Here is a 14644-nt window from a genome sequence, read left to right on the forward strand (position 1 = left end):
CCGAGTGGTTCAGTCCATTGTGGGCGCAAGTCAGCTGAAATAGTTTCGTTTGAAAACCCTTTTCGCTCTCTACGCCGGACTGCCATCACTACCACGTGACAATATCTTCGTGTTTTTGGTCATGTTTTCTATACATTGCGTTTAGCTTTTTATGAATTTAATATGCCGTCTGGGTTGGCGTTTTTCACCTCCCTGTTTAACAGGTCTTTTCCTTGTTGCTGAGTTTTTATCCTGTGAGGCTGTGTACCTGTTTCACCGCGACGGCACACTCTGCTGCGTTCGCTTTAAAGCTTGCGAAGAACTTTCGAGATAAGGCTCTCAGGCTGTCGAAGTGTCTGACTATTTCGAACATCGCAGTAGTAGTTGCTTGTCTCTTAAAACTTGCCAAAAAAATCTGGTCGCCTCTAGCTGGTATCAGAAGCAAAGCTCGTAAGTCCGCGTGCGGGCGGCTTCAAACAAGAAAGAAGTATTATTAGCAAGATCCGCATATTTACCCTCTTCTTAAGTAAGCACCGACGTGATATTTATTAGGAACACTAAAGAACATCAAAATAAGCACTGAAAATGCAAACAGTAGTGGCAGTTAACGCACGTAATACGGTTGCAAGCGTTTATGGCCGTGTGTGGAGTCGGTGCGGTGGTGTCGCTCCATCGGGGATAATAATAATTGGTTTTTGGTGGAAAGGAAATGGCGCAGTATCTGTCTCATATATCGTTGGACACCTGAACCGCGCCGTAAGGGAAGGGATAAAGGAGAGAGTGAAAGAAGAGAGGAACAAATAGGTCCGTAGTGGAGGGCTCCGGAATAATTTCGACCACCTGGGGATCTTTAACGTGCACTGACATCGCACAGCACACGGGCGCCTTAGCGTTTTTCCTCCATAAAAACGTAGCCGCCGCGGTCGGGTTAGTCCTCCATCGGGGAGAAGATTTTTCAGGAAACCGGAAAAAAAAAAAATCTCCATCGGGGAGAAGATTTTTTTTTCGGTTTCCTGAAATGTGTGATGCGGCCGCACATGCGGTGCGCTGCGGCGACTTTTACATTCTACTCTCCTTTTATTTGTGTTTCCTATTTTCACAGAAAAAGCGCTTCTGCATCTTTGGTTGATTTCAACAAGGTGAAACAGTCCTAAAGGCTATATACATCACTTAGGAATATATTATCGCCTTAATTAAGAAATAAAGGACATTCTTTAACGAGCCAAAGCCAGCACAAAGGAACAGCGAGTAATCGTGATGAGGCGCATGAACTAAACAAATTGGAGCATTTTATTTTGTTAGCAGTGTATAAGCGATATAGCCGCTTTCACTCTGGATGCTGCGTTCTTGCCTATGAGTACCTAAGGGAAACTTTCTATATGTTCGCTCTGCTATGCTTGCCACCTCAGCATGCGTTAAGCGAAAGTCGGCAAAGACGTTATAGAGCAGTGTTCTGAAAGCTGCTGCCTCCTTTTATTCTGGTAGCGAATTACAGTGAACAAGCCGCGGTCAGCAACGCCGTTCAGGGGGATCGACACCCTCGGGAGGTGACACGCTGAGGTGACATCAAATGGTGGACAGAGACGTAGTGGAGCGCGTGCTTTGGGCGACCAGCTCGAGCGCGAACTCCCGGACGGCGCTGCAGTGCGGCATCTCGGCGAGCCAGAAGCACACGTCGCGCCACGCCTGGCGCTCCGTCTCATCGGCGGCGTCGGCGAAGCGCGCCTCGTACGCCCCCACTAGGGCCCTGGTGAGGGCCTCCAGGTACGCCACGTTCGTCCACGGGTGGAAGGACGACAGATCCTCGCTGCGCCCACGCCGCATCGAAAGCCGATAAAAGCACACAAACAGGCGGTCCAGGCAGCGCGAATCATTTCAAGTGCATCTATCCGTATTCAAACCATGCCCGAAAAAACGTGGCAGTGGAGGCAGTGCATCATGCACAACGCTCATTCTCTCACATCGAATTTCAGGTTTAAGCTGTCTTTTTTTTGTATCTTTCACTTTGGCACTGCTCGCTGTTCTCCCTCTGCTGCCAGTTGCCATTCATAGTAGTACTTTTTCGGTGCTGTCTGTATTGCTTCAGACACGACAGAAATCGCTGACATTAAGCCTGAGTTTCGAAAAGAACTGAAACACCTGAAACGCAGCCTAGAATGCATCCTGATTGCAGTGTGCCATACGCCACCAGAAAAATTTGTAATATGTACGGAGAGCACTGAATTTAATACGCTGCTTTCTTGTGGCAAGCAATATGTCGGTCGGCCCGGAAGGTGCCTCAGTGAAAGGCATCGTGGGGACAAAGAATTCATTAAAACATACACAGGCAGTAATCTATCTCTGCACTGCAAGAAGTGCGGCTGCGCGCCCTTTCTGGACAAAGGCTTCTTCATGGCCGGAAGGAGAGCTATGCTTACTAGTGAAATAGTATAAGTTTCGCAGATCACTCCTTTGCAAGATAAATGCGCTAGCACCTCTTTTAGCTCTTTGTTCGAACAAGAGATAGCCTTCCTAAGTTCTGAAAACCGGTGATTTAACTTTCGTACTGCTGTTGTTCTTTTTCACGGCTTTTCTGGCTCATGTGCCCGTTAGTCCCCTTATGTCACATTCGCCTTGGTCGTCTTGGAGTTTTCTGTCGGAAATTAGCGCCTGTGATGTCTGCATGTGTTCTTTGTCTGCCGTCTTGGCTTGAGCTACCCCTTATGCCATGGATCAGCGGCACCTACTTGGCTAAGTCTGCACCCTTGTAAATCAGCGCCATGCAAACAGCAGGGGCAGCAATTGAGTAATCGACCATTTATGCATTATGGGAAGCGAACTAGGCGCTCTTTCATCGTTGCCTACATCGCAAAGTAACGCGCGCAGGAAGCTGTTATAGCAGTGCATCTACAGGAGGATCCTGCAGAATACAATTTACATGAAAGGAAGACAGGGAGACGCGTTACTCAAGTAAAACGTGTCGCTGGGCAAGGGGGTGCGTATTCTTCTGTGCACAAACTCGCCAGCAACAAGTTTTTCTTGAGTAGCTCGTCGTCCTGACTTCCTTTCATGAGAATGTTTTTGTTGCGCTAATGTTTACTGCCGAATACCATTTTTCGTTGCTGTCAGGAGGAATGCAAAGTCATATTTTGGAGCACAGTCAAGTAAGGTCAGAAAACTGTGGAAGCTGTCCAGATTACAAAAAAAAAGTAGAGTAAATTGTCACATTCTACGCTAATGACACACATAGACAGCCCTATATCTCGAATGGGTACAAAGTCAAATTAATCACTTTTTTCGCTTGCAGGTTTTCTTACCTGAGCCCAAATTTCTTTTCCAGCGCCAGGAACGTATTGTGCAGACTGAGCAGCTTTTCCCTAATAAACATTTAGTTCAGAGAATTGCTTTGCCGTGCTTCTCACTTTGCGTTTGAGTACTGTCGTGTTGCGCGCCTGTGAGGATGTCTAACAGCAATGCCTACGTGCTCGAGATATCTGACATCTCATGGGCCATCAATCCATTAGCTAAAACTGTATTCACGAGAGAGCCCAGCCTGGTGGTGCAAAATCATGGGAAATTGGTTCAGCGTGACGCCACCGAATCTGGAACGCGCGGCACACAGCCTTACATGACAAAAAGGCTGCCATTTCTACCCTATATAGCCTTAACTAAGGCCTCTGCTCCCGTCTACAGCAAACGCTTACAAGTTCTTTAGCAGAAGGATCCCCAGACTAATTACTGACGGCCTCCAGTCATGCAACGATGAAAAAGAAATGAAAATCCGCGAAATCTAGTGAACATTGTAGCTATTCTATTGATTGCTGTGGTCAGCCTATCCGCTTTTTTTTTGCTGTGATTTAAGCCGCCGCGGTCTCTCAGTGGTTACGGCGCTCGGCTGCTGAACCCCCCCCCCCCCCCCCCATAAAAAAAAAACGCGCTTACGATCCCGGCCGCGGCGGTCGAATTTCGATGGAGGCGAAATTCTAGAGGCCCGTGTGCTGTGTGATGTCAGTGCACGTTAAAGAACCCCAGGTGATATAAATTTCCTGAGTCGCTTTGGGAAGTTACTCACTAAACCAAACTATCTTTAGTGTAATTTCCTCCTATTTCTATTTGCCTTCAATCTGGCATACTTACCTGATTTCTTGGCAAACATTGCGGAAAGTATCTCCCAATGCCTCTCGCTTGTGGAGCGGTATTTTGGTCAGGTCAGCAAACACTGGCTGTGAACCTGCGGACATGCCAAAGAATAGGATAGAAAATAAGTCTCTTCGCTCGCGATTACCCGCCCACCTCTACTAAAAAAAGCTATATGATACAATAACCTCTACAGGCTTTGTCAATAAAATATCATACAATTTGTCTAGTACTGTATGAGGTTTGCGAGAAAAGTGTAAGATTTTAGGCAAGAATGCGTCCTGACGATTGAAAGATATTTGGATGACATTTTTATGTAAAACGTGTTTACGGTTTGTTATACATCATACAGCTTTTTTTCACTAGGGACTGCCCGTTTTCTCTTTGCTTGTTGGGAATCTCTTCCAGGTGTGCACATTAGGATGGACGGCACAAATATTGGCTGCAAAACGCTTCTCAGCCTGACTGAACGATGGCCGTAGTGGGCGAAACCGTAAATAAGAAAACTACATAGAATGTTTACTACATTTGAATCGGAGCGAAAGCAAGGATTTGTGCTACGTAGAAGACGACGGTGGGCAGGCAGTGCCGCGGGACGAAGCAGATAGAAGTTTATGCAGACGACGCTCTGCAATGCTCAGCGCGAGTGTGGTGTAGTTTAACACGAGTGTGTGGTGCAGTTTAACAGGAGGCGTGTCGGCTGCGCCGGTAGCGTAGTGGTCTCGCAGAGGGACCCCTAAAGGAGATATCTTCCCACAGCCGCGGATTCGACCCCCGGTCGTAGGTATTGCTTGAATTTCTTTTTCGGTTTTTCATGGTTTGACCTCTGAAACCCCTGTCACACGGGCACCGCAAAGGCCTTTGAGAATCGGGGACGTATATCCCAAGGCCTAAGGTGTGCAGCTACACGGCACAAATGTTGCGCCTTTGCCGCTAAGGGCTTTGGAGGCGAAGGCGCCCGTCCGAGGCCTTTAGAGCCCAAAGGCGCGGCCTTCGAGAACCTGCGATCGCAGTGCCGTCCAAAGTCAAAAAGTAAAAGCAATGAAAACAATAAAGATGCAGCCAATAATGTTTGAAAACTTGCTTTTAAAAAACGAGAGGTGTGTCTGGCTTTGCTTTTTGAACGGGTGTTTATATTGTGACGAAGAAGACGACAAACTGTGCAGTGGCGCGGGCACGAGCGCTCGCGCTAGGCCAGCAGCCATTAAATAATCTCTTTGCATCGTGGCGGCCAGCACCTCACCCATTTCTCGTTCCTTTCCAATCATCATCTTAAGCCCGTAACCACTTTGCGCGTCTCTTTGTCACCGATCCGGACGATCGCTCGGTGGCCCCGGGTAGTGTGGCGAAGGAGACGAACGGTGCAGTGGCGCGGGCACGAGCGCTCGCGCTAGGCCAGCAGCCATTAAATCATCTCATTGCCATCGATCATCATGTCTCTTTCTTCGGCTGGCCCCCATATTACAATATTTTATGCCCAGATTTTAAGTCAGAAAAGTGCTGCAGCAACACCGAGTGCCCCTAGTGGCCAATTCAATACACAAAACGTGCTGCTGTTGATGAGAGCAGCTGTTGCGGTTCTTTCAAGGAAGCAATTAGAATAAAAAAAACTGCCTGAGCTCAACGAATGAACAGAATTGCCCACTTTAATTTTAAAACCTTCACTTCAGCCGCCTCGAGCACAGCAGCGGGGGCTAAGCCTGAACGACTGTTGCACCGTGTAGCTGCGTCGCTGGTCCTTTAAGCTTTCGCTCCTTTGGTGAAAAAACGTGCTTTTACTGGAAAGGCCTTCGAGGAATGCCGTGTGACAGGGGTATAAGTCAGCTGAAGGTGAAAACTAGGATCGGAGCATCCGGTCTCGTAGTGAAGCTTTCGCTTCAAAAGCGTAGCACTGAAGGACGCGCGCTACACCCCTTATTTTTAGTTTTTTGGCAATTAACGTTCTTTGTCTGTAAAGCAGTTAGGATCCTTCATAAGCTGTGCCCTGAGTTCTCGTACTAAAGCTTGTGGGCCAAACAACCCCAGGGCACGCGTACTCCCACAAATGAGTAATACCTGCATGCCCCATTTCATGTAGTCTGGTATGACAGACAAGTCTAAAAAATATCAGTGCGTAAAACTTTTTAGCATGTCAAATAAAGAAACGTTATTCAATACCGCCGAAACCCTAGCGTGTTCACTTTTATTATCGAGCTGCACTGCATCAGAAAACAACGGTGAACGACAGGGACACACGCAGCGTGGTATGTGTCCTTCTCGTTCGCCGTCCCTTGAATTTTGATGCCTCGCAGCTTGATAGCACAAAAAGCGTTTCGTGACAAAAACCCTCTGCTTTGATACTATGATTATGGGAAAGAGTTAAGCATGGAAAAACCCTACATCAACGTGCGTCGGAATAAAGCTTCGCTCATATACAGGATGCAATTTTCAGGCAACCGCCAAAAGAGATGGAGGACGTTACGTTGTTTTCGGCCCATTACGTTGTTTTTGGGCCTCTAAAAACCCAAACTTTCATTTTGTAATGCAGCATTTTTAATGTAGCATGCTCAATGCACACTTCTGTTTGTCAATGCAAAGCCTTGCAACACTGTCAATCATCAGCGGTTCTTTTGGACCAACTATAATGAATCAATCGAATGTATGAATAAATAAATCACAAAACTGTTCCTATCTGAGTTAAATGGCACATAGCTTTAGTCGCATAGACACAAACACATGAAAGACTAAGCACAACGCTGAAATCAATAAATCAAGAAATCAGACATTCAATGCAGTCGATGAATGAAAAACTGCAGTGATCGACAGTTTAAGAAACGCATGCTAAGTCCGCTACAAAAGAAATTGGAGGGGCACCAAAGCTCCGCCTTATGATTATGACGCGAAAGCATTGGGGGCTAATGTCCGTACATGCGGAATTGGTCATTATAGACTTTACGTTCATGGATCCCAGCGAGACCGCATACTCCTGGCTCAGTGATGAAGGAAGCGGTTAACCGACGTGTCACTGCCTTGCAATGGCAGGTGCTGCCAGCGGTAAGGCTTGTGCGATCCAGGTTGCTTTACCCGAGCAACTTCTCGCGAACGGTCATTAATTTAACTGCCACCTGTCGGGGTGGTCAGCTTGCTCACAATCTGGTGGGCAGGTTGCAATTAAGCAAGGTCACGTGACCTAGGTGGCCTATCTCGGTTGCGTCTCCGGGCACTTTTCACTCACAACGCCGACGATGCATGATTTTCTGCAGGACGGAAGCCTAAACGGTCTCGCGTCAACATATGCCCTTACTTTCTATTGCGTTTTCTTAGTGTTTAATGATATCCCTTGTCTAGACATAAGAAAAAGAAAAGTTTTTATTTTTGTTGCTTCTACCTTTTTAATGCGTGTGTTTGTTTATTTACTTTCAATACTCGCGAGCCCGGAGGCAAAAATGATACGAGGGACCAACGAAATTCAGGGGGGAATTTTGTTGACCGAAAGTGCGGTGAGGCGAAAGCCGTGAGCGCGGTGTTGCTGCTTGTGTCAGTGACGTGTGGTCAAGATGTGTTAAATAAGTACACAATTGTTTCTGAATTTTAAATGCTGGAGACACTGGAGGGCGTTTGGGAGGCATCCGTCTGATTCGACGCCTTAACGCAAACACTCGCCAGCGTCCTAGACAAGGCGAACTACATATGCGTTGGCAGGAAGTAGCGTAGTCGTTAGCACGCTCGGCTGCGGAGCGGAAGAATGGTGTTTGGAATCAAATCGTGCACAAACATTTCTTTCTTATAGAGTTGAAGAGCGTAACGCACGCACGGACGGTATGACGTCACTTCAGTTGTCGTGACCTCTGGCTGGTGATGTAACGGACGGACAGGATCTCGACCGGGAGTATGAGCCCTTAAATGCTTTCGTCTTAAAATCGAAGGCGATGTTCATAATTTTCCGGCGTCGGATATGATAGCGATGGCGGCAGAAAAGTACTTCCAGCCATTTGCAGTTGGAACAATAAATGAATTATTTCAGAGGCTGATTCTACAGTGCGGAATCCTTACTTTGAAATAGTGACCAATTCGTGAAGATATATAACATAAAGGAGGGAATAACGAACCTTTGAAGAAAAGGTTAATGTTAATAATCTTGTTGAAAAGGCCTGAGCAATAATATTGACGGCGCTGAGGAAGAAGCAGAAGATCAAGGGTTGTTGTTAATGCAGATAGGTTTGCTGTTAGAGAGTAATTTTAAGCAGTATAACGCGTGGCACTGCCTCTCCGGTGTTAAATATAGTTAACTGATTAGGATCCCAAATAAAGCTTAATTTTAGGTCTCATCAATCTCCTACACATATGAAGCTACACGGAGTTGTTTGCAGCTATTAAATGGTGGACTTATGCACGAGAAAACCAGAGAATAAGCTAGTGCTTGGAGTCTCGGTGCCAACTAACCTTATTCTTTGTTCGCCGGCCCATTCTCTCATGACCGACTGACTACAGTAGACTACGGTCTATGCTGTGTTGACGCTCTGGCAGCGTCTCGCCTTAGCAGCGGCGCCTTTTGAGCTCTCCACAGCACTCTCCCTCAAGTGAGAGCATGAACGAAATAAAACACGCGAGCGACTAGAGCGCACTAGAGGTCGAGGCTTATTCTTACGTCCGCCATTGCACGTGTGGTAGCTGCTAGTCACTTGAGTGAGTGCGGTCTTTGTCGCGTTGTGCGACCTCTTACCCACTCTCCCTCGGTGTTCATGGGGATGTCACCCCTACCGAAAGAAAGTTCTTAGAACAATGATTGAACGAATGAAACACCGCATGTAACCGCCGTCACATCCAGCGCCTGAACCATGAGGCACGCACCCGCTTCTTCGCCGAGGGGCAGCAGCCGCGCTGCGGAGAAGTCCACGAGAGATAGCTGGACGCCGACGGTGTCCACGAAGAGCGCGCGGCCGTCCAGCCAGAAGGACGCCACCTGCTCGTGCGCTTCCTTGACGAGCACGTGCGCAGTGGTCAATGCGCGGTGCTCGAACTCCAGGGCCGCCTCGCCAACCGCCAGCGTCAGCGCCACCTGCTGCACCGCCGAGCGCAGCTGGAGGGCGCTCGCAAACTGCGATCCGCCAGAGTGCGAAGAAGGCGCACATTGAGCGAACAGAGAGGATCTTTTTGTTAAGTGAAAAGGAAAACTTGCGGCGTGATCTTAACTTATTCCCGCTCTATCCTTGGATATGACACGTATGTACAAACGTATTAAGTCGTACTCGTGGTCTGAAGTGCGTGCAGAAGAAAATGTTGATTTGGCAGTTACTAAGATCACGTCATTTGTCTGCGAGGCTGTTGCTAATCATGCGCCTAAAAGCCTCGCAAAGTATCAGTTTCCTGGGTGGTTTTTCTTCGCAACTGAAGGCAGTTCAAGTTACGCACGAAAAAAAACGATACCAGGGGCTTGACAAAAATACCCGAAGCCAACTCAGGTGGAAAATGTGTCTTTCGCTGTTCATTCAGCACCCTGTTAACTTGCGATAAACATGAGCGCGATCGACGTGCAGAATTCAAGCTTATCTGGAATTTCCCTAAGAGCAACAAGCATGCGTCTGCACCTCAGCCATGCCTGCGAGCTTCCAAGGAAAGGTCACCTCATCCACTTTGGACGCCGAAGCACGCAGTAAACAAATGTGCCTCCTGAGCTCTGGCTACATTTCTGCTGGCCTTACAGGGTAAGACTGTCCTGGAAGTCAGCATAGTAATTCTGATTCTCTTGCTAAACTCAGCGCCATGTCCGTGAAGTTGTCATCGCAATAGGCAAATTAAAGCCTATAAAACATCAGCCGGTGTCGATGAAATGCCTTTATTTATTACCAACGGTTGCTGTGAACTGCTTGCTGCTGCTTAGCGCATACTTTAAACTTGTTTTAGCCGCCGCGGTGGCTGAGTGGTTATGGCGCTCGGCTGCCGGCCCGAAAGACGCGGGTTCGATCCCGGCCGCGAAATTTCTAGAGGCCAGTGTACTCTGCAATGTCAGTGCATGTTAAAAAACTCCAGGTGGTCGAAATTTCCAGAGTCCTTCACTACGGCATCTCTCATAGCCTGAGTTGCTTTGGGACGTTAAACCCCTTTAAACCAAACCAAACCAAACCTAAACTTAAGTTTTTTAATACTGGTCATTTCCCGAACCATTGGAAGAAAGTCAATATTCTGCCCTTATTGAAAACTGCCGATGCACAAAAACGCATCGGCAGTTTTTTGTCTGTGTCTAACTATTGTCCAGTGTCTCTACATTGTGGTTTTTCTTGTTGAACTGACAGTGTTGAACTGAAGTTGTTGAACTGACAGTGAATGGTATCTTGTTGTCAACACTACGGAACATCTTGGGCCTGAGCAGCATAGATGGACAAACTTATAGATTTGTGGTTGATGTACATACAACAGCGTTCACTTTGTAGCGCATTTGGTTTTCTGCGAACCAAAGCACGCAAACCAAACAATTTCATGGTACCCGATTTAACAGTGCCGAGATCATACCAAAATTTTCCCATTAAATTTTTGCTTTGTATTCTTTGGTTCGCAGCAAAACGGATGCGTTAAAAAGTGAGCGCTAGATATATGAAACACAAACCTAGGTTTGTACAGTGAAGAATGCAGATAATTTACAAAATCCTCCCGTCTTGAAAAAAGTACTACGTTCGGCAGGCTGGCATGCTGTTTGAGCGCAGCAATTTTGCAATCTCGATAGCACTAAAAAATTTGCCCAAGCATTGTTTGAAGTGTAAATGCCGTCTCCCATACAGCTACAAAGGAAAGCTGTACAGCTTTCCTTTGTAGCCGTACAGCTGCGCTTGGGTGGATGGCAATGAGTAATTACTCCATGAATACAAATTCACTCCACCTTGGGGGATTTCAACAAAACATTTGAGTAAATAACGTCTCCTTTTTGATAAAACTGCAGTGCTTGGTAAAGCATGTGATCAGTTAAGTCTTATCGTATCATGAAAGAAGCGGCGCGTTTATTACATTAACAAAAAGTGAGATTGCTTTCCTTGAGTGAGTTGCCAAGTAGTAATGTTTCCATAAACGTATTTTAGGCGTTTTATTCAGAGTTGCTTATTCCACAATTCTTCGTCACTTCAGATGCTTTCGTCTTCCTTTTTGTTTTTCGTTGCCTGTTTCCACAGTACATATTCTGTAGCCTTCTGAATAAAATCCAGTTATGAGAAAGCGCTCGTGTGTGTCCCCTCTCTTTCGTCGTCGTGGTTGTTTTGCGCTATTTTTCGGACATGCAATAGCTCTAACTTCTCTGTCATGCATCCTTGTGCATTTCTATGGTTTCAGAGCACTCTGTAGCCTACAGGTGCTGTTTCAAAGTTCTGGACATCAGTGTGCAACCAGGTTTCTGTTAAGCATGAGATATGTGGCTTGCGTGCAAGCAGAACAGTTTCCAGACTGTTTTGCTAACAATCGTATGTGAATTTAACTGAACGCATACAAACGACTTATTCTCGGGAGGTGCGTTACACAGACTATATTTATCCCGCCGATCAGCTGGTATCTTGGATGTTTCGTTTCTCATCTCGCTGGAACATATCATTGCCTGTCTGAAGCTTACCGTATATGAGCTTGACGTTTTGGCCGTTCTTTTGGTAGCCGGGGCATTTGCAAGCACCCAGCGCGCTCGCAGTCATAACGTCCCACCTTCTTGACTGGGTTGCACTGCTCCCATCAGTGATTCGCTACCACTATCTAGCCTTTAGCCAGACGGAATTACCCGCTACCTACCATTATATAATTAGCTCACTCGCCTTGCATGTTTCTGCCGTGACTAACGTTTAGTAGCCCTTCGTACAACGTATGATAGACATGTAGACAGCAAGAGGACTTGCAAAAGAGAGGTCCTCTTGTCGGAACGCACGTTAGCGGACGGAAGGACTTGCTCGACCTTTGTTTCTTTTGTCTAGGGCCCAGACAAAGACAAGTCTTCTCATGTCCACATAAAAAAGAATGAACAAAGAACGAGGGGGATTGATTCCGTTAGCTAACGTTTCGACAACAGCAGTTGTCTTCGTCTGAACCCGGACAAAGCCAAGTCTTCGTGTCAAAAGAGAGAGAGAAAAAAAACTTTATTTTGCAGAATTCGGGCCTCCCATGGCCCCTGGGTCCCCTCACGACCGCATTACACTGAAACGCTCATGCCTAGCTGGCAACGCGGCTGGCATCGATGTTCTGTCTTGTTGGACCCAGGGAGCGTCGAAGCGTCCGCTGGCAGACTAAAACTAGACTGCCTTAATTCGTTTTGTTTTGTGTTAACTTATTCTGGTTGTTGAAATGTGACCTACAATATGGCTTGCAAAGCTAGTAGCACTCCGTTTATTTCTTAACAACTTTTCGAGTGGTAGCTCTTACGGCCACGGTTATTAAGCCCATGCGGCAGTCAAAATCAAACGTCCACACTTACGCCAGGACAGCAGGAGGAAGCTAGTGGAGGCAGTGCGAAGAGGAACATAGCGAAAGCGCGCCGCATGTCCAGACAGGGTGGTTTAAGTTTGGGTTTAGAGGGACTAACGCCCCAAAGGGACTCACGCTAATACTAGGGACGCGTTTAGTGGAAGTCTCCGGAGTGTTTTCGACCCCCGTGGTTCTTTAGCGTGCACTGACACCGCACAGTACACTAGCATGTCACCTCAATCGAAATATAACCGCCGCGGCTGGGGTCGAACCCTCGTATTCCAGGTCAGCAGCCGACTATCATAACCACCGAGCCACCGCGGCGGCTTATGCAGGTAGGAGCCATCCGCACGTGCAAAGGAGGAGCCCGCCGGTGGCCGAAAGGCGGCGACTATAGAGAACGCTCCGCTAGAGTCGCTCTAGCGTTGCAGTCCACAACGGCGCTCAGCGAATACCGGTTATGTTTCGCAGCCGTTCCTGTAGTTTCCACGTGCGGATGAACCTCGAGTCAGTGGCACAGAGTAACAAACGTCGTGCGGAAGCTTGGCTACGGACGCGGCGTGCAAACGAGGGACCGGGGCACGCAAGCTGCAAGAGACGCAAGAAGGAGGTCTCTTGCATCCACATATAAGCACTCTCGGCAGAAAAAAATGAACCAAGGCTAAACGCAACGCGTGTCGGCTCGAAATCAAAGCCGCCCGTGAAAGGTGACAGAATCATTCGCGAGGTAGATTCCACCCGTGAACGATGAATAAATCAAATTTGCGATTCATGCAAAACCATATATCGTGATATCATTAATCACAAAAAAGAAGGGAAAATCCGCGAGGGCTTAACACTCGCATTACTGAGATCGTATATTGGCATTAAATTCTTAAGAAGCTTCCCAAGGCAAGGCTGTCCTAAAAACACTCAAGATTCTTCCTTTCTTGGTAAGGTCCCTCTTGTGGTCCAGGTATATCATGGCTTGCAGGCTGACACTGCTGCATTACTTCTTAGCACTTTACGCCCCTTCGTGCAGTGCGAACCATTGTTCAGTCCTCGAACTGCAGAACAGGAATGGTTCCTTCTGCTCATTTAGAAGAGTCTTTTTTACTATCTTACTCAAATTGCCAATCATCCACCAGATGAATTCTCGTTAATCTCCTCTCTATGGGTCGGACTGGTTGAAAATTCACCGTATATTTCCCAATTGAAGGCTGAGACTCTTGCCGTAGGTATTCATTGAATCATAACGAGAAGGCTCAAGCCCCAAGTCTGCTCTCCGGTTGGTGGAAATTTTCTCCGTTATGTTTTGAATAGCTACGCTCATGATGCATTCCCTCCTAATTATCTGCTCGCATATTTGCACAAACTGGCCAACCCTTTCATTTTACAGGCTTCTATTATGCTATAAATACTCTTCACAACAACGTGACAATCCCTTTATTGTACTTGGACAACTGAGAGAAAATAACAGCTGCCGTAACACTAGATACAAAGAAACTTGGATCACTCCAACACCAAGAACTTACTCTATGAACCAGTCCTTAAGTTACAACCTTCCCCTCTTGCTAAACAAACTAATCCATGACAATTTTGATATTACCAGAAATTCAAAACACAATATCCGTGACTACTGCCGAGACAATTTCAATCTGTGAAATTGTGTTTTTGTATATTTTAGTGATGTAAAACATTTGCTTTGAGTACATGTGTGTATTGCGACTTTCGTTTTGCATGTGTGTTCGCGCTTCGCGTAAATGTGGATTTGCATCGGATATCCATGACATTACTAATTGATGTAAATGATGTGACCCTCGCCTTCCTTCTGTACTGCCACTGTCTCAAGGAGTCGGGACCTCCAGTCAAGCTGTTACCACAGCTTTTAGTCCCGGCTCCTCCTTTGTAAGAAAGGAAAATAAACTTGAACTTGAACTTGAACTTGATTTTGCTGGCTTTGCATCTTTTGAGGTTTTCAGATGATTTATTCTACACAGTTGGTCTAAAAGGCTTGGTACCTCAAGCAGTAATGTCTCACCAGTGTGTGCATGTAGAAGTTTAGACGGTGCGTTTTCTTCTCTCACCTGGAATACAACATTCATGCAAAACCTGACTCCAAATCAGTTTGTTGAACGCAGAATGTCTCGCATAATCACACGTT

The 14644-nt window shown here is 46.8% G+C and overlaps 1 protein-coding gene across 3 annotated transcripts in view; it reads right to left on the reverse strand.

The window, feature by feature from the left end:
- Positions 1 to 1305: 1305 nt before the first annotated feature.
- LOC144123021 (uncharacterized) overlaps positions 1306 to 14644 on the reverse strand; it is a 134001-nt gene continuing 120662 nt past the window's right edge. For all 3 annotated transcript variants that reach the window (XM_077655947.1, XM_077655946.1, XM_077655948.1), the window contains 3 exons: positions 8926 to 9172; positions 4096 to 4189; positions 1306 to 1786 (listed from right to left, as the gene is read on the reverse strand). In XM_077655947.1, the coding sequence (XP_077512073.1) occupies positions 1546 to 1786; positions 4096 to 4189; positions 8926 to 9172 (582 nt within the window). In that variant the 3' untranslated portion in view covers positions 1306 to 1545. The remainder of the gene's footprint in view (positions 1787 to 4095; positions 4190 to 8925; positions 9173 to 14644) is intronic.

This window comes from Amblyomma americanum, chromosome 3 (genome assembly GCF_052857255.1).
Source record: "Amblyomma americanum isolate KBUSLIRL-KWMA chromosome 3, ASM5285725v1, whole genome shotgun sequence".
NCBI lineage: Eukaryota > Metazoa > Arthropoda > Arachnida > Ixodida > Ixodidae > Amblyomma > Amblyomma americanum.